Genomic DNA, 26,570 nt, shown 5'->3' with positions numbered 1-26,570 from the left:
CAAGACCCACAGAGGTTTTGTTTCAGGTATGGGTGATCCTTCCTCAGATCTAGATCATAAAGCTTGCAAATGCTGGTTCTGGTATGGGTCCTTCAAGCTAAAAACCACAACCTTTCTCTGTACTCTCCTGGGATGGTGGAAGATAGAAGTTTACTCTAGAGTTTGTTATATGAGAAACAGAACCCTCAATTGCTGTGGTGTGGCTAGATGACTCAGATGGATAAAGTACTGAGCCTAAAGCCAGGAAGACCTGAGTTTAAATTCAGCCTCAGACACTTACTAGCCATGTGAACCTAGACAAGTCACATAATCTTTGTCTGCTTTAATCCACTGAAGAAGGAAATGGCAAACCACTCTTGTATCTTCCCTCCCCCCGCAAAAAATCACATAAGTAATATGATTAACAGGGACACAAAAAGTGAGACATAACTAAATGACTGAACAACAATTATCTAAAGGTGGAGCATTTTCCTCTGCAGCAGTAGCAGGAAGGAATCAGAAAACAAGAAAGAGAAAATGCACAAATGCACAAATCAAAACATAATTCTATATTTATAGAAAATGTTTTTTTAAAAAAAACAGAATTTCAAAAGGTATAATACAGAGTTATAATAAATTCATATAATTCATTGGATATCTCCAGTAATGTCTAGACTCTTCCTTCTTTACAGATGCCTTTTGGAACTTGGATTCTAGTTTTGCAGGAGCTGAACAAATATTTATAGAATGAATAATGAAGGACTAAAGCTAGAAATTCTAGCAATAGATAAAGTAGATAACTGATAGAATGGACAAACAATTCCTGAACCTCTCCAAGTCAATTTGTACTTTTTTACCCCTTTGTATCCTGAATCTGTCCTTACTATTTATTCTTTCCTCCTAACCCTTGACCCCTTTCTCATTGCCAAAATCCTAGGCAATATTGTTGAATCTCAGACTACTGGAATGACAGACTACAGCCATGGAGGTGAAATGGGACAGAGTGGAAAGATTCAATGGCAACTATGAAGAGTAATGGATGATAGCATCTTGGTCACCTGCTAAACTATTATACCTGCACTTCAAAACTTCACACACACACACACACACACACAAAATGCAAAGTTATGTTTTATGTTACTCGGTGGTCATCTTTAATCATTTTTATAGTGTTTTCAATCTGCATAGTTCTGGAGAACATAGGTTTCATGAAATTCATTGGATATTTATCCAATAATTTCTATATGCAAGAAGAAAGTCTTGATCTGCAGGCTGACCAATCCTCTCTACAGTCTTTGATAACAGCAACTAAATAAACTGTCTGATTTCTATCAGTAGGGATCAGTTTGCTTGTAGGCAGCTAGGTGGCTCAGTGGATAGAGCACTGGGCTTAGAGTCAAGAAGACTTGAGTTCAGATACAGCCTCAGACACTAGTTAAATGACCCTGGATAAGTAATTTAATCTCTGTATGGAAATGGCAAACCTGTCCAATTTGCCAAAAAAAAAAACAAAACTACACAGGGTCAGACTTATTTGAACAAGTAAAACAGAATCAAATGAGTCTACTTGTCTGCTTCTAAAAATTCCCTCCCCTGCATGTTGCCAATAGTTATGGGAAGTATAAGGGATGGTCCCAGAAATCCCTTTCACCTTTAAATAAAAGATTTTACAACAAATTCTTAAGAATGATCTAAAAGAATACAAAGGTATATTCTTGAGAATCTTCTAAAAGTTCTAAATAGCCATAGTAACAAGTAGCAATTAAAAGTAATGCTACTCTGATGTATTTCATATGTACACTCTTATCCCAACAGGAAACATCAGGAGTAGGAAATCTGATCTGGCTTTATTACTGAATCTTCTAACTAATGAGAGTGAAATTTAGCAAAGGTAGACTGAGACACCTATTCTGAGTAAGGAAATTTATTGACAAGGCATGAATCTAATATAAAGGTGTTAATGGATAGCCTCAGTGTAAGTCAAAAGACTCAGTTCCTTTTTTATAAGTTTAGAACCAAGAATATTATGGAGTAGGTAGAAAATAACACAATTAGTTATTAGAATTAGTGATATCGTGGGGTTGAGGACATGATTAGTTACATAGCTGAGGTGGAAAAATGATTGGTTGAAAGTTAGGAATGAGGGACTAGCCACAACTCCCTCCTTCCCTCCTGCGACTAGGAAAAGTTCATTGTTTGAATCCACCTGCAAGGTTAGAGATACTGGATCAGATTTCTTTGGAGAGCAAATCAAATATCCCTGAAGGATAGCGTGGTGGTGTAAATATACTAGAGTAGACTCTTGGTGTCCATTCAAATTCCTCAAGGATAGATTTCCTTGAGGCAAGAAGAAAGGCAGAAGAATTTATTTTCTAAACTTAATTCATTATAGGCTAGCTTAATTTCTGCACTAAATTCAGAGACAAAGGATCATGACTTAGTTACAGGACAAATCAATTAATTGTAAATAAGATCTACAAAAATGATAAAGAATCAATTTAATTTTATTTCAATCAATCAACTAATATTTCTTAAGCCCCTTCTCCATGTCAAGTTATTGTTTTTGACAAAGAAGATACAGATTAGAAAAATGATACACTTTGCCTTCAAGGCTACTAGGATAATAGATGTTCACAGATTAGTAAATGTAGGATATACTAAATAAATTGAAAATTATTTGGGGAACCACTAAAAACTAAGGAAATTCAGAAAGGCCTCTTGAAGAAGTTAATACAAGAGCTGATTATTAAAGCTAGGGATTCAAGAGATGAAAAGAAAGTATATATTCCAGGTGTACAGTCACAGAAAAAGGAAATAGTCTCTGCAAGCAAAAAAGCAAGCAAGCCAATATAGCTGGAATGTAGAATATAGATGTGATCAACAAGATAGAGTTTTTTCCCTAGTTCCCAATAAATAAAAAAAGAGGAACTGCATGCAAGTGATAGAAAAATTATAATTGTCCCCACAATGTCAAAAAAAAGAGAAATCTACAAGATAACAGTTTTATAAATTAATAGAGAATTTTAATCCCTGCATTCACTAAGCACCTCTCATCATTTAGCAGATACCATCAGGGACCCAGAGCTGAATCCTCTGTAGTCAATGCTGCACCTGCCCCTTACACTTGCATTCTTTTGCAACAAGTTGCTGGTCTCTCTATTCTATGCAGTTATCTGTAAAGGAAGGAGAGGTATAGGAGATGAACTCAACCTGAAACAACCCTTAAATGAAAGAATTTCAAGGGCAGAAATTCTATCCAGATTGTCCATTCCACCACTTCCTAAGACTGCAAAAAAGTGGTAGAAACTGAATCAGTCCAGACAGAGATCTAAAAAACAAAGGAAAATGGGAAAGGAAAGAACACACAGGTCAAAATTGGGCCTGAAGGAAATGAGAATAGCATCCATTCTGTCCCCACAGCAGTTACTTGAGAAGGAACTGAAGTTATTGAAAAGTGAATGGGAGAAAGCTACGGTAGCCCTGTTCAGTCCTATGGATAAACCCATTACCAAAGAGAAAGAAATCACAAAGTAAAAAGATGAAGGAGAAACATTTAAAAACACCAAAGAGCTCAAGAGAAAGAAAACTCTGTTAAAAACCTAGAAAGAACTTGAACTAACACCTGTAGATTCCCAAGAAATCAAATTTCTGTAGTAGGATGTTTCAGAAGTTGAAGAGAAAAATCAGAACATTGAGAGAATTTAGACAAGAAAAAAATGGCAGCATATATGGTCTACAAAACAAAAATAATTAGAACAGAAAAACAAATTCACAGTAGCAAGTCTCTACAATGAAACAAATCACACACATAGCTACTATTCCTATTTCAAGCCCTTATCTCAGCTTGCTTGGATGATTGTAATATACTCCTAATTGGCATCCCTACCTCAAAATTCTTCATATTGCAATCCACCTACATTAAGCCTGAGCTTGATCTCTCCAAAGACTGAAATATTAAAGGGGGAAGAAGTGCCTCCAAGGTGCTGGGGAAAATATTTGTACTCTTTGTAAAAGCTAATTCATGCTAATTGGTTAAATGCAACTAGGGAATTAATTATTATCAGTTAAAAGAAGGGAATAGCATAAGCCAATTGCACTTTACAAGTCATTTCCTCCCCCTCAGGACATTCTTAAATACAAAAGCAGAGATATAACTAACCTCACTCTGATGAATTTTTACTTCATCACTATTCTACCCTAAACATGTTATACGTTTGCTAAAATGAACTATTTTTCAAATAAACTCACACTTTTCTGCCTTTTTCCTTTCACTCATGCTAGAGATCTATGTCCTCTAAAAGAATTAGGGGATAATGAGGTTTAAAAAATGAGTCTATATCTCTTAAGAGTTCATCAGGTTAGGGGGGCGGCTGGGTGGCGCAGTGGATAGAGCTTCGGCCCTGGAGTCAGGAGTACCTGAGTTCAAATTCGACCTCAGACACTTAATTAATTACCTAGCTGTGTGGCCTTGGGCAAGCCACTTAACCCCAATGCCTTGCAAAAACCTAAAAAATAAAATAAAATAAAGAGTGCATCAGGTCAGAATTTGGAGAAAGATAGGCCTGAGTCATCTGAGGTCAACTCTTTTCCAGTGATTGGATGACCAATCATAAACAGTATTGTAAAGGATCATCTCATTCAGTTACTCTAGGCTGTAAGTTTGAAAATAAAAATAAAAGGGTATAAGTTAAAGACCACTACTATGTGATTCTCTTGGCTTCCATGATCTCAGAGGTTCTTGGCCTTGAGTGACCAGGCTCAGGTCTTTTTTATCATTACTTCTTCCTTGAACAGTGATAAGAGCCAGTACTGCTGACAAACACTGTCCTATCAGCTAGCTATCTGACCTCTTCCATCCCACCATTCCACTCCTTGACCAAACATCCTCAAATAGGATGAATCCAGAATGCCTCCCAGACTTAAAAATCTGCCTTCAGGGGATATGAAATCTCATATAGGGAGCATATAAAGTATGTCAGTTTGGTTGCAACATAGATTACAAGAGAAGGAGAATGAAATGAGTGGGAAAGATAGACCTTAACTAGTATGGTTGCTGTGAATAGGATCCAGTTCTGCTATTTCAAAGTGGCATGAAGAAAGTTTAAAAAAAAAGGAGGTGAAAATGTGATTAAAGCCCTGAGAAATCAAATTTATAAGGAAAGTCTTAATAATCATTAGATAATTTGGAACATCTAATCTAAGCAGTAATGATGGAAGCAGTACTGATGTAAGTTCAAATGAGATATTTAAATTGATCTCTGTTCAAATGAGATGTCTCAAGGATCTTATGAGCTGCAAGTTTGTGAAATCATGGCTGTATAAAGCTATACTTGTAACTGGCTCATCTCCAAAGTGGGTCAGGCATCGGGACTAGAATAACTGCCCCAAAAGTGTCTTCTTACAGAGAAGGATCCCCAGTGCTGGTTTAGTTATGCTCAAGAAACTTAATTGCAGTAGGTATAATCAAAGACTCATGCTAAAAAGTTATTTCTTATCTTGCTTATCAGCTTCTGTGTTTGGCCCTCTTTCTTTTCTTGTTTATGTCATATTCTCTCCTACTCCAATACCATTTCTCTTCAATCTAGCTAGAGTTCAGTTTAAAGGAATCCTAGGGAACATCTAGTTCATACTATAACTGAATGGGGTGATCCTTTACAACACTGTTTATGATTGGTCATCTAATCACTGGAAGTGCTCCCATAAAGAGAAATATACTATGTCCCTAGTCAATCTACTGTATTTTTGTATGACTATAATTGTTTTTAACTGTTATCTTTTACCAGTTTACATATTTTATATACATATAATATAAAAATACATTTTATTTATATTCATCTTCTCTACTCAGTATATCCTTTTCCCTCCCCCACCAAGAGAACTATCCTTTATAGTAAAAGGGAAAAAGCAATTCAGTGAAACTAACCAACATATAAATTAAATATAATAGTATATGAAAACCATTACATATACATACCTCTGCAAAGAAGGGAGGGAGCTATATTCTATTTTTTGAAAATCTTTTTTTATTCTGAACTTTACAAACACCAAATAAAATGAGCATTTCTATATATAAAATAAAACATATGAAGATTAGACATTCTTTTCATTTTTTAACAATACTATTGCTATCTCCATTCTTCCCCATCCTCCATGTTAAAAAAAGGAAAAGTAAATATGCAAAATTAAGCATAGTCAAACCTCTCCCACTCTTCCCAGCTTCTTTCCATCTTTTTTTTTAAAAGGAAAAACAAAATCTTTGTAACAAATATGCATAGTCAAGCAAATTATTCCACATATCTGAAAATGTCACATTATTTACCTTTAGACATCTTCTCTATCAGGAGATATACCCCACCCCCCATCATTGGCCTTTTAAAGTTGTGACTGGTCATTTCATTAATCAAATAATAATAATCAAATGAATTAAAGTTGCTTTTGTTTACAACTTTGCTGTTATTGTATAAATTGTTCTCCTACTTCTACTAGCTTCATTCTGCATCAGTTTCATAAGTCTTCTTAATGTTCCTTAAAATCCTTTTGAATATTTTTCACAGTGCAATCCCATTTCATTACATTTGTATACCATAATTTGTACAGCCATTCCCCAATTGATGGGCATCCCCTTAGTTTCTTATATATATATATATATATATATATAAAATATGAAAAATAGATATCTTTTCCTTTTTTTCTTGAGACCATAGGTAAAGGACTAGCAGTAGCATTACTGGATCAAAGGATATGTAGTATGTAATTTAGTGAATTTTGAGGTATAGGTACAAATTGATTTCCAGAAAGACTAATTTATAGTTTCACCAACAGTACATCAGATTGTGTTTTGACCCAGTCACCCCAACAATTATCATTTTTTAAAATCATCTTTGCCAATCTAATGGGTAGAACCTCAAAGTTTCTTTGATTCACATTTCTCTAATTATTAGTAATTTGGCAAATATTCTAATATGGCCATTGATAGTCTGCATTTCTTCCTTTGAGGACTGACCCCTCATATCCTTTTACCACTCATCTATTAGGAAATGGCTCGTTCTTACATATTTGAATAAGTTCAAACATTGCTGCCGAGATTTTTCCCCATTAACTGCTTCCCTAACAATGCTAACTGCACTGATTCAGTGCAAAAAACTTTTCAATTTTCAGTAATTTTTTATGTTCTATGATCTTCTCAATCCCTTCTTCAATCATGAATTCTTTTATCTATAGTTTCCTCCCCATTCCTCTCATTTGTTTGAAGTTACCTTTGACAACTAAATCATATATCCATTTGGAGTTTGTTATTATATGCATGAGATTTTAGTCCAAAGCTAATTTCTGCTTAGCTGTTTTTATTTTTCCATGTTTTTGTCAAATAGTAAGCCCTTACTTAGTAGTTGGGATCTTTGGGTTCAATGAACACTATACTATGTTTATTTGCTTCTATATGTTATATAACTAATTTGCTCCATTAGCTAACCTATTTTTCACCAGAACAAAGTAATTTTATTAATGCCTTGTAGCAGTTTGAAATCTGATAAATTTCTTTCCATCTTTTTCAATATTTTTCTTGAGTCTTGACCTTTTGATCTTCCTGATTTTTTTCTTTTTCTATAAAGCGATTCTTTGGTAGTTTAAATAAGTAGTTTAGATATTATAGTTGTATTATATTTATTATATTGAGGCAGCTAGGTGGCACAGTGGACACAGTGATAGACCTGGATTCAGGAAAACCTGGACTTACTAGTTGTGTTACCCTGGATATCACTTAATTCTCTCAGCCTCAGTTCTCTCATTTGTAGAATGTTAATAGCACCTATATCACACAGGTTTTTTGTGAGGATTAGTGAGATACCTGTAAAGTTATTTGCAAACTTTAAAATCTATATTAATACTATCTATTATTGACTCAATTTCTCAAAATCATTTAGCTTTCCTTCTGTAAATAATGTTTTTGAAGTTGCAGTCATATAATCCTTAGGTATGTCTTGGTAGGTAGACTGAAATATTTCATATACTTAATAGTCATTTCTAATGGAATTTTTTTTTACCTCTTCTGAATTCTGATAGCAGAATATATAAAAGTTGGTTTATTTAAGTTTATTTTCTATCCTAAAGCTTTCTTGGTTTAACAAAAGAAATTTCAACTGAGTCTTTAGGATTCTCTAAATAAATTATTATATCATCTGCTACCCTAAAAAAAAGAAAATTTGTTCCTTCCTTACCTTCTTAATTCTCTCGTTTTATTTTTCTTGTCTTACTGCTGTAGGTAGCATTTACTAACACTACTATAAGCAATAGTGGTCATAATGAACTTCTTTGGCTTTACCGTTGTTCTTATTAGAAAGATTTCTTTACTTTTCCACTATATGTAATGCTGGCCCAATGGATAGATGGTACAATGGAGGCAGATGGAAGATAAATTTAAAGCCTTAGACACTTGTATGTTATACAAACCAGGTCAAGTCACTTAATTTCTTAGCCTCAGGTTCCTCATCTATACAATGGTGATAATAACTTCATAGGGTTATTGTGAGGGTCAAATGAGATGATAGATGTAAAGCACTTTGCAAACCTTAAAGCACTAAATAAATCCATTTATTACTTGAATGTTTGATAAAATTCATTTGTAAATATATCTTTGTCCTAGGGCTTGTTTAGTTTTTTTGGAGGGGGGGATAGGAAAGGCTGGTAAAGTTATGGCTTGTAAATTTTTTTCAGAAGTATAATTGGACAAAAGTTTCTAATCATTTCTTTTATTTCATCTAAACGTGTTTCAAATTCTTCTTTCCTGCTTTTATACTGGCAAATGTTTTTTTTTAAATCCCATTAACTAGTTAAAAAAAATTTCTAGTTTTAACTCAACTTGGTGGTATCAGCTTTTGTTTTGCTTTATTTTGTTTTTGCTTTCAATTTTATCACTTTGATTTTCAAAATGTTTTGGGGTTTAGTTGAGATTTTTAAGTTTATTTAGTTAGATGTCCAATTCCTTGATCTTTTATTTTTTGTTATTAAGGACATTTAGTAATTCACAATTCCCCAAAGGACTACTTTGACTGCAACCCAAAAGTTTCGATATGTTCTCAGTTGGCACTTTTTTTAATGAAATTATATATTGTTCTTATAATTTCTTCATTGATTCACCAATGCTTTAAGATTAAATTAGTCTTCAATTGTTTCTTTTTCAGAGGCTCCTTTTTAAAATATTAATTTTATTATATTGTGTTCAATAAAATGAGGTATTTATTTTTATTTTTTGTGAGCTTTTTAATGCCCTAATATCTGGTCAATTTTTGTAAAGGTACCATGAATGTTTAAGCAATGTATGCTCCTTTTGGTTATTTTTTGATAATCTCCAGACAGATCCTGCTACCACATCATACTTTTTCTAAATTCTATTTAGGTTTTCATATCCTTCTAATGAAGTTCATTGTAATGTTTTGCTTGAATTGGTCTCTCTTAAATTTCCACACATAATTCCTAATTTGTACCCAAGGATGGAGCACTAAAAATCCAATTCCACTTTCTATAAAATTGCACTTCGAATAACATGAAGACAGCTACCATAATTCCCCATGATCCATCTCTTATTCAAGTTAAAAACTTCAAGTTTCTCTAAACAAACTTCAAATTCTTTTGTAAAATGGGGATAAAAACACCTGCCTCATATCATAGGAATATTGTGAGGATCAAATTTTAGATGAATGGAAAGATAAATGGATATAGATGGACAGACCTTACTTTGCAAACAAGACACCACTATGTCAACAGTTAGAATTATTTTTATAATTGTGATCTCCAGTCCCCTAAGAATCCTAGTTACTCTCAAGTTTGCAAGTGTCCTTCTTAAAATGTGGCATCCAGAACACAATAATATAGACAGTTTTGAGGCTAGGGTATGATTAACGATTCTCTTCCTCATTGTGGCCACTCTCAATACAGCCTAAGATCATATCGATTGTTCTGACTGCTTTATCATTTACAATTCATCAAAACTTGAAAATTATCTTCACATAAATAGTATTCTTAGTTATATTTCCCCATCTTGAATTTGTGTATTTTAAAATATATATGAAGTTTTGTAATTATCCCTACTAAATTTCATTTTTACATTTGGCTCTAGTCTAGAGAATGACACCATTAATCATCAAATGCCTTTGAAGGTGAGGGCCCAATCAAATGTTATGATTCTAATTTATAGCTAGCAAAATCCCACCTCCTCAGAATCCCTGTGATTCAGAGCTTCCATCAATTGTGAAAATCCCCTTCCCTTGCCACCACTCATTGACTTCATTCCTAAATACCTTGGTACTACTTTGCCCATGTCCCTATACTTCTCAGTACTCATTTCATTATGCTTTGTAACCCTCACTCTATTGTTAAAAATTTCCCTTTGTCTTAGTCCTCTTCCTAACACTCCTTTAATTTTCTTTTTCTCCTGGAAGCCTGACTCCTGTCAGAAGGTATTATATCCCTACCCAACTTCTCCAGTACCATAACTTTTTCTCATACTTCCTCTCATACTCCAACACTGAGCCGAGACAAAAACGTACTTCATGCTCCTCACTGTCACATCTAGTTTTTGTTTTGGCAAGACAACAGGATTAAGTGACTTCTAAGTATTAAGTGTCTGAGGCCATTTGAACTCAAGTCCTCCTGACTCCAAGGCCCACTCTTATCTACTGCCTCATCTAGCTGTCCCATCACTCTCACTTCTGGACCCTCCCTCTACTAAATTTCTCAAAGGTTCTCTCCTATGTAAAATGCTATATGCAGATCCTTGAAGCAGTTATGTACTGATCCCAGGTCCAAGAGATTAACTCCTTCTCCCTCTCAAGAGGGTTGGGAGGAGGTGGAGGCAATGGGTAGGGTAGGAAAAAGAGGAAGACAGAGAACCTGAAACACACCAGCATCCAAACATATCTTCAAACATACTGGTCTCCCAGTTCCCCAATCTCTAACTCCCAAGAATTGAACTTTTATTTCAACGCAGTCACATAGAAGGTCAAGCCTTGATCTCACTATCAACCATAAATAATCTAGCTCTATTTATCCAGAAATCTGAAATTGCTAATCATATCCTCCTGCCCTACTACCACTCCCCTCTGCTTCACTCTTTCTAACCCTATTTACACTATAATCTTGTTACTCTACCTCTCTCTCCCTTCCAGATCCCCTACCTGAACTTTCTTCCCCTTCCTGTAGACCCCAGTTGACAAGTTCACTTTTACATTACTTGTCATTCTTGAATCCTTAGTTTCCTTGCTCATGCCTTGCCAAACTCACAAACTGAGTTGTGCCAACTACATATTTATGACAAGAATTGGGTTTTCAGTGATGTATAGCAACGTTTTTATTTTTATGACTTATTCTCCCAAGTGGTTATTTCAAACTTATCTTCAAACCTCCTACACTAGCCCTAAGCCCCCTTCCCTCTCAGCATATGACTTTGACTCTTCCTTTATTGAGAATACAGAAAATTCAGCTTTGATATTTCTTTTGCTTTATAAGTTAAAACCCCACTCATCTTGCTTACCATATGTGAAGTTGACATAAAGCTGGAAGAGATAAATACTGGAGGATAATCAGGATCCAATAACATCTCAACTAGCTAGAATGACTGACAATCAAGAAGATGAAAGCTAATAAAAACTGATTAGGTAAGGAATAGCTAGAAAACAATTAACATTATAATGTTTGGTACCTCTAGAGGACTGCAAGCTCCATGAGTTGACAGTATTAGAGTATACTCCAAAAGGCTAATGTGATTTTCTTAGGCTACTTTATAATAAAAAGCTAGCATTTTAGAACAAGAGAAGTAAAAGTATCTTAGAGCTGGAAGCATTATAAATGAATAAACAAACTGAGGACCAGGGAGGTTTAAGAGACTTGCCCAATCAGATAGTGATAACTAAGATCTGGATATAGATCCTTTGACTATAAATCCACTGATTTTATCACTGTCTCCTATTTCACCTTTTTCAGGTCAGAGTCCTATTATGGTCTATTCTTGTCCAATAACAAGAGTATAGTAGTAATGAACTGAAGGATAAACAGGAATCATAAGGCCTGAATTTGAACTGTCCTTGACACTTGCCAAGTTGCACTCTGAGTTTGTTTTCTTATCCACCTCATAGAATTTTTGAATAACTCAAATGGGATATTATCTCATTACATGCAACTTGGTAATTTTAAAGTGCTCTTTTGAATCAAGTCACTCTCGTGGTCAGACCTTTCAGGGACACTCATTTTAAAAACACTGGCAAGATAACCCTAAAGAAGCAGAAGAGCAGATGACAGCTATTGAATCTTTTTAATCTCAAAGAGCTGTCTCATATGGAAAACGAGTAAGACTTCTGAGTTTCAGAGGTCACAATAAAAGCAATGGGTGACAGAACCAGGGATGGAATTTGTAGAAAGGAATCATTTGGCTCAAAGTAAAGAAGAATTTCCTAATGTTCAGAACTGTCTAAAAGGGAGTAGGGCTGCCACAGGTCAAAGAACACTTCTTATCCCTAGTAGTTTTCATATGTATAGCAGGTGACCACTTATCTAGTGTGGGCTAGACTGTCTTTCTGAGGTCCCTTTCAATTCTGAGGAACTGTGAACTTGGGTACAGGAATTCATAAAAATAAAGATATTTTTAAACTTCTAGCAACTTCTAAAATTCCAAAATGAACTTCAAAATCTCACCTTCCTCTTCTAACCTAGGTTAGAAGAGGAAGGTAAGATTTTCTAGACATTCAACAATTTTATTAACTCTAAAGTAACCATGACATTAAAGTTAACACTGGCAATGCCTTTTCACTACGAAGGGCAGGAAATTCCCAGGTTTTTAAACAAATTTAGAAGACAAGCATAAGAAATTCTGTAGACATTATATAAGTAAAACACCTTGATTGAGGACCAATTTCTGATGGCCAAGTTCACATTCTTTGTTAAGAGCTGCCATCAGCTACACTATTGACAAAGGATTATAGTGGCTGACATGAAGTACTACTATTCTATGTAATCAATCACTGTATCAGAAATCATTAATATTTTCCTCTAGGAACAAGAATCCTTAAGAAATGTATGAGAAAAAATTTGTGGTCAGCATTTTTACAAAAACTACAGCTAAATTTAAAAGATAAAATCTTATAACAATGCCTTCAACAATTACTATAGTTTTCAATTCTTTTAGAATAACATTGCTAAAAATGAACCAAAATGAATGAATTATTATGTTGGTAGGTTTCACAAAAAAAAGAACTTCAAGTCAGGAATATAAGCAAGTAATAAGGTATGTTTGTTGACTAGTGATAAAACTGAACAGATTAAGAGAATGAAAGAGAAAGGTCATCATTAATTTACTAAAAGAATGTTTCAAATATTTTGGGATGCAGTTTCTCACAGAATAACACAAATGGTTATGTTCCCAGTTTAGCTCACAAAAGTTTATTTAACCTGTAATGCACCTGAAACATATTACTGAAATTAGTACTTAATTACCATGTAAGTTGTTTACTTGGGGAAAAGTGTTTGGAGTTCAAATTACAGACTCCAGAAATCTACCTCTCTAGCTCAGAAGGTATTCAATGCAGGTAGAAAGATGGGTTCCACAGGGAACCAATAATTTAGCTCTCTAGATCTGTATAAAATAAAAATATTTCTCCCTAAAACATTCTCCATAACCAAAAGGCATCATTCTTAGTCAATCATTTCACAACTATTTTAAATTGAGGATCAAAGAATAATAGCCTCAACCAAAAATATAGGGAGGGACTAAATAAAGACATAATTTCCCCAATGTCACTATATTGTACAGGCCTCCCTATAAATGCCACAGAGCAAAGGTGTCAACACCTCGCCCATAGGCTGCTTATCCTTACTACAGCCCACAATACTCCAAAATGAAGCCCAAACCAGATTAAAATCTGATTGGGGAATATTTAATAAAATAAACAAAAATATAATTAATTTTTAATTTGAACTTTTTTTACATTAATATGCAACCTACTGGTATCCACTTCTATTTGAGCTGAACACCACTGCCATGGAGGACAGTGATTCCTATTCTGGTTCTCCTGGGAGTTAACATGCAGGGATTTTTAAAAATTATTTTAACCAATGTTATTTTTAACCTGTCCTTCTTTAATATTTCACATTTCCTGACTAGTTTTCTGGGATACCTACCTCCCCAGAAAACACATTCCCTCCTAACAGAAAATGAATAGAACTGACTCTTAGCTATGAACTAAATTGCCTAAATTATCCTTCTAGTTAAGTTAAAAATCAAAATTTATCCACTCAACCAGAGCTGACAGCTGTCAATTATATCTGCCACAATATTTCAGAATTCCAGTACATTTGCAGCTACAACTCCTTCCCTTTTCTATGGAGTATTTTTTGGTAATTAGTTTAAAAGGTTCTTCTGGGGCGGCTAGGTGGTGCAGTGGATGGAGCACTGGCCCTGGAGTCAGGCGTACCTGAGTTCAAATCCGGCCCCAGACACTTAATAATTACCTAGCTGTGTGGTCTTAGGCAAGCCACTTAAGCCCATTTGCCTTGCAAAAAACCTTAAAAAAAAAAGGTTCTTCTGAAGAAGAAAGAACAAATGGTTTTGGCTTGATACCCTACAGGATCACAAGCTAAGACTTGAAAGAGACCTCAGTGATCATATAATTGAAGTCCCTTGCTTTACAAATGAGTAAACCGTGGAAGGCACACAGGTACTAAGTGGCAAAGCCAGAACTCAAACCCATATTCTGACTGCAAATCTAACACACTTTCCACTTCATACTGTGCTTCTGACCTGTTTATTCATCTGTTGGAGGTGGGAGGGGTGAGCAGTAGTTTACTTGCTGATCCCTAAGATTGCTTCTATTTTTTCCTAATGACCTTTCAATATTCTTATAATTTTGCCCTCGATGTGGTCCCTTAATGAACCAAAAATGTTATTAATAGGTCTGATCATGTGACCTACTTAATGCATTTTTTCAACATGATTATTAATAGTAACTTGTCTTGTCCCTTTCCACCCATTGTCTATATAGAGCAGGAAGCTGTCTGAATGACTTGTTTGGCACCTTCTGTTTAATAATTTTCCCAGCAGAAACACATTTACCTGGGACATTCATCTCATAATTAAGAAAGCAAAATAATGCTTTGATTGAATTTCACTTAATTACAAAAATATTAATTTAACATCAATATTGGTCTTCATTTGTTTTTCCAAAGATTATGTATAGTAAAAACATTAGTCATGATATAATAGAAAAATAGTACTAGTTTGCCATGATTCTAGCAAAGTAAAAGAAACTATTTCTACTCAATTATTTTTACTAATAACATAAGCTGCTAAAGGAAAGGTCTTTTTCACAGGCATGAAATCAGTAATGAGTGCTGATTCCCATAGCACTATTCCATTCCCTTCCTGAATTAATGCAGGAAAATGTACTTGGATTTTCAGTTTACAACATGTGGGATATTTTAGTGCAAGCAGGGAAAAGGACCAAATGAAAAGTACCCTCTGGGCAGATAAACTAATACTGTTAAGGACATGGGCATAATCAAACAGATTTTTCACTGCAGTTCATTTCAGAGGAAACACTCCATAGTTGCAACAATCCCCTGTGAAATTAATTACTGATGGCAACACTCTGAAATGGAAGGCTTTCCTATTTAAGATTGAGGAATGATGAATTAATCACTGAACCATCATGCTGAATTCACCCTAACCTGCCACAGAACAATTTTGCTTTTGTAGAGACTCCTTTAAGAGCACATGCCCCATTAGGGAATCATTGGGACTTCCACTACATAATGAGGCCATAGAGTAGCAGGTTAAATTAATGAAGATTATCATTCCAAATTTAAATTTAGTAACTAAACATATTCATTTGAGTATATGGGAAAGGAAGTTCTAATACTCAGATTAATAATAGTAATAGATAGACAGAAACTCCAAGTTTATGAAGCAGTTGACATAACTACCTCATTTGGTCTTCACAATCATCCTATGAGATAGGTAGGTATAATACATTACTTATACAACACCTTTCTTCTTAACAGCAAAGTGCTTTTCTCACCTTTCATCTTACAAGACTACTGAGAAGCAGGGATTTTTTTGGTTAAATGGGAAACTGAGGCATAAGGAGGTTAAGTGAAGAGCAGAACCAGTAACAGACCCTGGTTTACCTGATTTCCAGTCTTGTGCTGTTTGTACATATCTATCCTTATTATAATATATGTTCATAATGCTATTTTCAGAGATCACAGAAACTTAGAACTAAGTTATAAGAAACTATAAATCATTCAGTTCAAACTAACAGCTAAGGCAGGAATGCCTTTTACACTATCCCTAACAGAAAGCCAACCAACTTCAATACCTCCAATTATTATATACCCTCCTTTGGGGTTGATAACTTCCTCCCATTTGTTCTAGTCTAGTCTCCTATGCAATACAGAACAAATCTGTGACAGCCCTTTTAACTTGGTCCATTGCAAATGTTTTCGAAAGACATGTTAAATCCAAAATAGAATAATATTTAATAGGGGGAAGCATCTTACTGAAACCATTGTAAAGGAATAGAAGGTACAAAAAAAGCTTGCATTTTAATTGAACTAGTTTTATTTTTTAACAAAAGAAAAGTGTTTTGGTCTAAAAGCAGATGCAGATGTGTACCAAGAGGCATAAGTGACCTGGTACCTAGAAACAAAGGAGCTGCTGAGATTTAAATGACAGATTCACAGCCCTAACTTAGAAAAGCTATTTCAGACTCAGTCTGCTTGAACTATCTGAAGATGCAAGGTAAATGAAAGGAGATGCTTTCCCAACAATTAAGATGAACAAAAATCCCCCAGAAGTCATATCCAGGGAGTAATGTGGCAGCATGAGACACGTCATCAACTCACAGTCTTCTCATTTTCTCCATTTTCTATAATTTTCCTCTTCTTTTCATCTGTTTTTCTCTTGAAGATATTATTCCGATAAAACTGAAGTTCCTTAATGCTTTCACTGATGTCATCCAATGCCCTAAATACAAACATATATGGTTTAATGAAACATACAAAATAAAATCTGAAATACTTTGCATGATGTAAATGCTCACAAAACAAATTCCAACTCTATTCAGTAGTACACAGGTATATAAATTCTGATTTATCATCAACAGTTCCATGGTCAAGTCTCCATTTCTCTATCTGGAATAAGCAAGACTTGATATGCCCTAAATCGATATTATTTCCAGATAAATTCTGTTCAGTCCTATCTTAAAAGATTAAAATACGCTGAATATAATTTAATCTTTTCTTGAAGACTTGGGGGTCATAATGAATATTAGTCACTGTCCTATAATGCATGATGTGCTTTCCCTTATGGTTACTTATTCTATTGGTCTACCTGTATTTAACAGTTATTTTTTTAATTTATCTTCTAATTTGTTTATGTATAAGAAACAGTAACCAAGACTATTCATATCATGGTCAATCCAGTCTGAGGACATAAATGTTTCTCCTCCTGAGTGCAAGAAGGGCTCAGGGGCCATTTTGCTTATATTAGTGTTCCTTAACTGTGCTCTGGTCTTTACGTCTAAGATTGAATGAACTTTATTTTCTGAATAAGGATGTGGAAGTATGCTGGAAATCTACCTAAACCTAATTAACTGCATTTGTTCAAGATGTCAGCCACTAAATTTTATTTCAAAGTCATGAACCTCTCTTCAAAAGCTAGTGAACAAAAAGAATTAAACAGAACAGTATCTTACATATAAAGCATCTTGATAAAATTCACTTTTAACTTCTAGCAATTTAACTTAAATACTTAGGAGGCAATGTGATGGAAATATCAAAAATTCAAGACAACTATCCTACACAACTGTATGCCTTAAACCAAACTCTATGACAAATGAAAAAAAAAATGACACCACAGACAAGATGCTATCCTATGGAGGTTTCAAGTCCCTATAAAAGGAAGATCATCATTCTATTTTTATAAAGATTACAAAATTGTTTCTAGTTTAAAAATTTATGATAAGCCTTTCAACTTCCTAATACCAGAAGTCAAATGAACTAATAATAATGTCCAATTTTAACAGAAATACATGTCTCTTGACCAGAAATCTTGCTAATTTTAGCATCATATTATCTCTAAGTCAATAAAATGTTATTTCAGAAGAAAAGTAGTAGCAGAGGATATTTTTTAGTCACACTTTCAGATCCTTAGGAGTCAAATGTGTGTCACATTGCCAAGCGTTTGTGAAGATTCAAAAAGTCAAGCCTTACCTGTGAGAAGCAGCCTTCTTTGGTACAAATTCATATTCTTCTGGATACCAGCGTCTGAATATAGCAGAAATGGAATTTTCAAAGACAACCATCCCAAACATACTGAATATTACCTCCAAACAATTATTAATACTAAGAACTCTATCAGGCAAAGGAATTTGGGTTCTGAATTTTTGATACTGCCCCATTTATACATGTATTATCTTTGACTTCATTTATTTTCTTTCTATTTACACCATCCCAAGATAAATTAAAGTATGCTAGTGGAAGATTATAGGAAACAAGAATTATATCCCTCCACTAAGTTCTAACAACCCTACCCCCAACCTTTTATCCCCAATTAAAACATGCTAAATGAGGCTACTTAATGAATCCCAAATATATCCCTTACCTGCACAGTTCTTTAACAGTGCTCACATCAATTATCCTATAATGAAGATGTTTCATGAACTGGGGCATGTATTTGTCAAGAAACTTCTTATCTGCATGAACTGAATTTCCTAGAAAAACACAAAGCATATTGCATCTGTGTATTTCTAGCAAGATAAAACATAATCTAAAAGAAAATTAACAAATCAAGTAAGATAATGTGCATGTGGTTTGTACCTGTAAAGCATACTTACTATAAAATGTATTAAAATGAAGATGAACCAAAAAACAAAGTTCATCATTTTCAAATCAGATCTGACTGCTCCTAATTTTAAAATTCCTGGTCAAATTTCTGCATTTTCAGTCCTCTCATTTATAATGAATTTTTAAACTTATTTCTACAGAGATAAATCTTTAAAGTTGTAGTTCCTTTATAATAATAACATCAGTTGCATTGCTTTTAAGACCTCATAAGACTTGTGAATTATTACCAAGTCTCCGAAGATCCATTTATATTACAAATCTATCAATAATCATATCCTTACCAGTTCACTGTACAACAAAATATCAATATTAGAAAGATGAAGATACTTAAGTGAAGATGTTAAGGGCATCAATAGCATTGGCTTGAAAAGAATTAAACATCAAATTGGGCCCAACATCAAAGTTTTCTTACAAAAGCCTGCTGCAGATAATGTTATTACATCAATATATATGGACAAATTTCCAAAGATGTCTCAGATAACATTAGCCTCTCTGGTAATGCCAAGTCTTAAAATACTATGGAACTAGAATTATATTCTCAGGTCTAATAAATTTCAAGGCCTATATTAACATCTAAGTCCATGAGGAAACAGATATAGTACAAGATATTAGGAAGACATAATTTTTTTGCCTAGGCTCTCTGAATCTGCAGACTCATGAACCACCTAACAATGAAGAATCATACTCTACAAATATACATTATGATTAGATTTTACCTGCAAGTGGACAGAGTCCCGGAGGAGTCTGCTGTCGTACAAAGGACAGAAATTCATACTCTGCCTGCTGCAGTGTAATTGTACTCTCCTTCACTGCCTTGGTAAGACCAGACTGCAAGAGAGAATCCCCAGCCCCCCATCAAAAATACATGAAGTCAGTTTTCAAAGGTATCCAGGAATGAAACTTCACTTCTAAAATGGGCAAACATAAGCAACAGACGGAATGCATTTAGAGCTCAAAAGCAAATTGAAATTGCCAACTTTTCACCAATTTTCTTTTAAAGAATCCACTCAAAATCCTGAGTTTTTCCATTGAGTCAAAAAAGGATGGAGCTCTGAATCCAAAAAATTAAGCTCTTGGGGAGAGTGGAGGGCAAGATCTATTAACAGAAGAGCAGCATTCCCTCTTCTCTCAAAGATGAAGTCTAACCTTATCCAAAAGACTCACACTTCAGTAATACTGGAGTATCCACAATGCATTCGTGACAGACTGAATGTAGGAGAGAAACAGGACATTCAGGAGATGTTCTTGAGAGTTCCCAAAGATGAAAAGTAAACAAGCAAGCAGTTTCCCAGGGCTGCCAAGCCTTTTTTTTTTTAATACCATCCAGCAATGGTATAGGATTCAGATGAGGGAACAATAAGCTTGTTACTGTTTCCCAAAAAGCAGTAATCCTTTTATTTGGTAATGTTACCTTCCCATGATGTTCCTTACACCATTCTGACATGCTGTCCAGCAACTCATCTGGCTGATTTATAATCAGGTTAGGACCCTGTGAATAAGGAAAAAATTATTAATCACTGAAATCAAAAGAATCAAAGGTAATCAAATTACAGACACACAGAAGTACACACGGAACATAGGAATATTGATTTATTGGTTCTATATCATTAAAAATATATAGTATAATACATTAAGAGCTTATTATTTTATTCCTTGGTTTACATTTTATTTGAATTGATTTTGTTTATTAAATTAAAAACAATTTAAAATAATTTTTAAAAAATAAAATGGACGATTATGTAAAATTTAAGTTTAGTACAAAGCTAATGTAGTAAAAATTAACTGAGAAAACAAAATTTCACAACAAATTTCTCAAATAAAATTCTCATACCAATTTTACATAAACAATTAAACATAAAAACAAGAGTCGTTTCCAATAGATAAATGACATAAGGATTTGAAGGCAAAATGATTTAAAGATGATAGAAGGGGCAGCTAGGTGGCGCAGTAGATAGAGCACTGGCCCTGGAGTCAGGAGTACCTGAGTTCAAATCCAACCTCAGACACTTAATAATTATTTAACTGTATGGCCTTGGGCAAGCCACTTAGCCCCGCTTGCCTTGCAAAAACCTAAATATGATAGAAGACAAAAATTACAATTGTGAGAAGACTGGTGCCCTACTGCACTGTTGGAGCTATGAACCAGTCCAGTTATTCTGGAGGGTTTGGAATCATGCCCATTAAATTACAAACTCCCTATCTTTTGATGCAGCTATACCACTAATAGGCTAATACCCCAAAGGAAAAAAAAGGAAAAGAATATGTTAAATATATCTATTAGTATGAGTTTTTTCATAATAGACAAAATTTGGAAATTAAGAGGTTGTCCTATTGGGGAATGAGTAGACAAATTGTGGTATATGAATGGAATGGAATAATTCAATTCAATGAGAAAGAATACCTGAAAGTCCTTTATGAACTGATAAAAGTTGAAGAGAATAAAACAACAAACTATACATTGATAACATTATAGAGAAAAACAATTTTGAAAGAATTTTGATCAATGTAAGAACTGAGTCCAAAAGAATGAAGATGAAATACCTCCTAAGAAATGTAATGAATGTAGAAAGAGATAAATATTTTTGGACATTTATTTTGATGAATTATGCAACTATATATTAAAGGATTTATTTTTTAACAGCTTTTTAAAAAAATAATGTAATCAATTTTATAGCTGAGACAGCGTTTTGGAGATTGTTTCAACTACAATATTACTTCTATTTGTGACCCTAAGCAAATCACTTATTTTCTGTGCTTTGCTTTCTCCATTTGTCAAATGGAAATAATTATTAAATGTCTCTATTCTTCTTACAGGGCCTTTAACAGGAAAAGAGGGTACTAGAGTGCCTTAATTGTTCTACAAAAAAAATTCTATAAATTCAGAGTATTATTGCTAAATGGTGAAAATAGTTTCTTATTACATGCAACTTGAACATTTGGGGGGGGGTACTCTAAAACATGCCTTTCAGATCTATTTTGCTATAAGCAAGCAAACTGTCAAGGTATGTAGAGGTTCTCCGAATAGGAAGACATATACTTCTAGTATAGACCTCATAAGATCATTCCAAAATCGAATTCCAAGATATTAAATCAAACAACGTTCTTACTCAATTTAATAACTTAAATAGAAATTTATTAAATCGGTTAATAGGGGATTCCTTATACCAATGAAATCACAATAGTTGTTCCTATTCTTATTTGTTAAGCAACTATCATATACAAGGCAGCTGTGTGGAGCACCACAGAAACAAATTAAAAATTTGTTACCATCTCGCAAAGACTTTACATTCTTCTGGAATTTGACAAATTCTAACAAAACATGAGAAGAAAAGAAGGATAAAATCAAGCCTATAGCAATGAGGGTCTATACCCATTTCTGTGTTTCCTTTGGTAAACTGTCCTAGTTATATGGATCAGATTAGCTGTGAATAGAAAAATGATATGTTCATTCTTGGGCCAGCACTGAATTTAATCAATTTATATTGTCCATAGACGACTGTTACTTACCTTTATTTGGCTTGTGTTCTATTTACATATGCTACACACACTTGAAACCGAATACACACAAATACGCATGTGTGTATATTCTCATTTCTTCCCAGACATAAAATCAATTGTTTTATTAAGTGTTAATATTTTTTAAAATACTTTTATTTTAAGTTTAGAGTTCCAAATTCTCCCCCTTCTCCCTCTACCCTGAGAAGACAGGCAATGAGATTATCATTTAAACATATAAAATTATATAAAACATTTCCATGTTAGTCATTTTATACAAAACTCAAATAAAAGGAAAAAATGAAAGAGTGAAAAATAGAATGCTTCAGTCTGTATTCAATCAATATAGATTCTTTCTCTGGAGGTACAGTGTTTCATCATTAGTCCTTTGGGATTGTCTCAGATCACTGTATTGCTGAGGATAGTTAAGTAATTCACAAATTCAAACAATATTGCTGTTACTGAGCACAATGTTCTCCTGATTCTCTTCATTTCACTATGCATCAGTTCATATCTTTATAGGTTTTTCTGAAATCATCCTTTTGTCATTTCTTAAAGCATAATATTTCATTACAATCATATACCACAGCTTATTTAGGCAATCATCATCAATTAACATCCCTTTGATTTCCAATTCTTAGCCACCACAAAAAAGAACTATAAATAGTTTTGTACAAATAGGTTCTTTTCCTCTTTTTTTTTTGAACATCTGTAGAATATAAACTTATAGCAGTGGTATTGCTGGAGCAAAGGATTTGGGCATGGTTTCAAATCGTTCTTGAGAATAGTTAGATCAGTTCACAACTCCTACAACAATTCATTAGTGTCTCAGTTTTCCCACATCTTCTCCAGCATTCAATGCTTTTCTTTTTTGTCATATTGAACTAGCAGTGTTTATAATAATCCAAAGGAAAAATTTTTCTTTAGCCAAAGTAAATAAATCCGTACTAATAAAACTTGTATAAAAAGTTTTGTCCTTACTATTTATTTCTGAAAAACTGTTACCATTTTGGAAATTATAGAATGAAAGATAAATAACCAAAACCAAATATTTATATTAAAGGCAAGGTCAGCCATAATATAGGTTTTATAGATGGAACTATGTCTCAAAATCTAAAGTTTTTTTTTTCAGTTAAATAACATTAAAGAATACACATTATTCATTGAGCAGGCGGTAAAAATAAATCTAGAAAAGCCTCTGTTATCCTTTTCCTTTCCTAGGGAAGCCAATAACTACTTTTAATATACTTTGATTTGGAAATCTGGAGTAATAAATACTTATGTCAGTTCTATTATTATAAGACCACAGAATTATATCAATTCAGCCCACCATTTTAGTGTTTCATATAAAAAGACTCTCACTTCTTCTCTATGCACATACTTACTTAGTTCCTGTCCTACAATTCTTCATGATCACAAAAGTTGTAGATGTTATGAAAGTCAAATGAAGTTATTTAAGGTCAGGGAATTTTAACCACCTCTAAATCACAGTGTCTTATTAAATGTTTCATGAGTTGCCAAAATGTAGTTAGCTGTTTTATTTGTTTTCTTTTATGTTCCAGTTAAGAGAGATTTGAAAACCCTAATTATATCTAATGTAATCCCACCTAAGTACATCTTAGCTGTGTGATCAGGGACAAGTCACTTCACCTTGCTAAGTCTCAGTTCTTTTTCTGTAAAATGGCTCCATAATACCTAATACCTATACTTAATCCACAAAGTTGTTGTGAAGATCACATAAGATAATGTATATAAAGCACTTTACAAACCTTAAAATGTCAGCTGTCATCATTAGTTTTAATAGGAATGTTTTTGGCACTGATGAAATCCTCAAACTTAGTAATTCAAGACAGTTAAGAGTGCAAGTTTTAACTTGACATCATCAGTGATCAAAACAAATGGAACAATTCATTTAGCTTATAGCAGCAGAGTATAGAATATGATTGAAAAAAAATGAAGGAATGGGATTAAGTGATATAGGTTTCAAATCCAGGCTAAATAATTCTGACACCTCAAACAAGTTTGAGTCTCACTGTCTATAAAATGAGAAGATTGAACAAGCTGACCTCTTAAAGTTCCTTCCAATTCTAATGTTCTATGATCCTAGGAAGTGTTTTCATATGATCCTAGGGAGTATTAGCACCTACTTCAGCCAAAATGTTGAGGTCAGAGTCTGTTATGAGACAGGCCATCTCAATGATCTGGTCCTTCTCTATATCCAATCCCGTCATCTGTAACAATAATATATGCATATGTATAAATATGTATATATGGAAAATGCACAAAAGTATAAACATATATGCAAAATATGTTATACAAGACAGGCATACATTATATATTGCATCATCTGGGTATATCATTTATGTACTTTATACAACTTATATAAATGACATATATATACTTACATGTGTCCATATATACAGACCTACACACATTTATGTTTTATAAATACATACTATTCTGCCAAAAACACATTTATTTTTCGGCCTGTTCTTTTACCTAAATTCATTCTACCAACCTTCAAATTTATTTAACCAGTAGCCTACAAGTAATGATTACAACTTAAGTTATACAGCACATAAACATTCATTATATATAATGCATCATCTAGGTTATATCTTATATAATGTTTTACATAACTTATAAACATTACACACACAAGCAAATCTACACATATAAAAGTGCACCCACACACATATCAGAATGTATTGTGTTTGACTATGACCCTAACACAAACTGTTTTACCTGAAATCATTCCACAAAAGATCATCTATTTAGTTTGTAGCCTACAACTCTGCAGCACCCGCACTACCCGACAGTTCCCCAACAGGCGGGCGGGCGGGGGACAGACGTTATGTAAACACTACAGCATCCGGGTTCCGTCTTACACAATGTTTCAAGCTCCGTGTAATGTAAATATCCTGTGGGTCACGTAAACATCGTGCGGGCACCAGACGTTTCCGGGACACGGAGCCGCACGAGCCCCCGCCGGCCCCGGGCTCCGCTGCCCCCGCCGGCCCCGGGCTCCGCTGCCCCCGCCGGCCCCGGGCTCCGCTGCCCCCGCCGGCCCCGGGCTCCGCTGCCCCCGCCGGCCCCGGGCCCCGCCGGCCCCGGGCTCCGCTGCCCCCGCCGGCCCCGGGCTCCGCTGCCCCCGCCGGCCCCGGGCTCCGCTGCCCCCGCCGGCCCCGGGCTCCTCTGCCCAAACCGCTCCCTCCCCACAGAAACCTTCCCGTCCTCTGAATCCGAAGCCCCCGAGCCGGCCTGCCCAGTCCCCGGGAGATGTCCACGTGGAGGCGGGCGCAGGCAGCCCGCCCAGGGCCGGCAGCGGGCCAGGCCAACCTCCCCCACCAGCCAAGCAGCCAAGCCCCCGACGCCGCCGGCGAGGCGCCCCCCCCCAGGCCGGTCCCCACTCCCGCCTCCGGCCGCCCCCCCCCATCCTATCAGAGTTCCAGGCAAAGCCCCACCCGAGAACCCAGCCGCCGCCCCGCGCGCGAACCCCGCCCTGCCCCGCGGCAGCCTCACCTCCAGGTCCACCCAGACCATCCTCTGCGCCATGCTCTCCCCTGCCGCCATGGCCGCTCCGTCTCGGAGGCCTCGCGCCCCCAGCCGCCCCCCGCTCGCAGCCAGGTTTCGCAACAGCCTGAAGCTCAGGAAGGCACTTCTCATCTGCCGGCACGCAGCCACCACGGCCTCAGCGGCTGCCACCTCCTGCCGGCCGGCGCGGCCGTCGCGAAACGTCGCAAAAGGGTGAGAAGGACCGCTGCCGGGGAAGGAGGGAAAACCACAAGCCCCGGCATGCACTGCGCCGAACTTGCTGCAGAACCCGCGGGGTTGGGCGTGAGGATGTGCTGGAACTTGTAGTCTCGCGAGGACTGCGCCGCCTCCCCTCTAGCCACGTGTTTTCCTGAGGGAGTTGAACGTGGGTATTTCTCTTGGCCAACTTCGCCCTGAATTCCGAGTGTTTCTCAGATGCTAGTTTCTAAAAAGATGTCAAAAGAGCTTGCTATGGATCTGCTCTGCACTCTGGGCATCAAAGGGAAATATTTTATGCATCCATGAAAGTTTACGGGTCTATTTTTACCCCCTCCAAATATACCACTGATTTAGAGGATTATTTTCTAATACAAATTAAGGGAAAGAGAGATTGCTTTGTTTTGGTTTACTTCTAATGAGAAGGAAGTAGTATAAAGGTGTTCGTCTTGTTTGGC

The 26,570-nt window shown here is 35.4% G+C and overlaps 1 protein-coding gene across 2 annotated transcripts; it reads right to left on the bottom strand.

Annotated features, from left to right (window-relative positions):
* Positions 1-7,998: 7,998 nt before the first annotated feature.
* Positions 7,999-26,088, bottom strand: REXO2 (RNA exonuclease 2). 2 transcript variants are annotated; one of them, XM_074216722.1, is made up of 7 exons: positions 25,885-26,081; positions 24,510-24,593; positions 20,279-20,356; positions 19,584-19,695; positions 18,626-18,734; positions 18,235-18,288; positions 7,999-16,987 (listed from the first exon to the last, which is right to left on the bottom strand). In XM_074216722.1, exons 1-7 carry the CDS (start codon positions 26,026-26,028, stop codon positions 16,858-16,860), a joined length of 711 nt encoding a protein of 236 aa, XP_074072823.1. In that variant the 5' UTR covers positions 26,029-26,081; the 3' UTR covers positions 7,999-16,857. The 2 variants fall into 2 exon arrangements, with proteins under 2 accessions (XP_074072823.1, XP_074072824.1); XM_074216723.1 differs by lacking the exon at positions 18,626-18,734 and having other exon boundaries at positions 25,885-26,088.
* Positions 26,089-26,570: the final 482 nt, after the last annotated feature.

Source organism: Macrotis lagotis, chromosome 1 (genome assembly GCF_037893015.1).
Source record: "Macrotis lagotis isolate mMagLag1 chromosome 1, bilby.v1.9.chrom.fasta, whole genome shotgun sequence".
Taxonomy (NCBI): Eukaryota; Metazoa; Chordata; class Mammalia; order Peramelemorphia; family Peramelidae; genus Macrotis; species Macrotis lagotis.
Note: the sequence above shows the minus strand (reverse complement) of the source record. Positions and strands in the feature narration are given on the sequence as shown.

Bases quoted from the DNA above. Each gene is read 5' to 3' on its own strand.
- REXO2 (XM_074216722.1), bottom strand. From the start codon at position 26,028: ATGAGAAGTGCCTTCCTGAGCTTCAGGCTGTTGCGAAACCTGGCTGCG. The intron at 18,289-18,625 runs GTAAGGGATATA...TGCTATATTCAG, and splicing joins ACTGTTAAAGAACTGTGCAG to ACGCTGGTATCCAGAAGAAT. The intron at 16,988-18,234 runs GTAAGGCTTGAC...GTTTGTATTTAG, and splicing joins AAGAAGGCTGCTTCTCACAG to GGCATTGGATGACATCAGTG.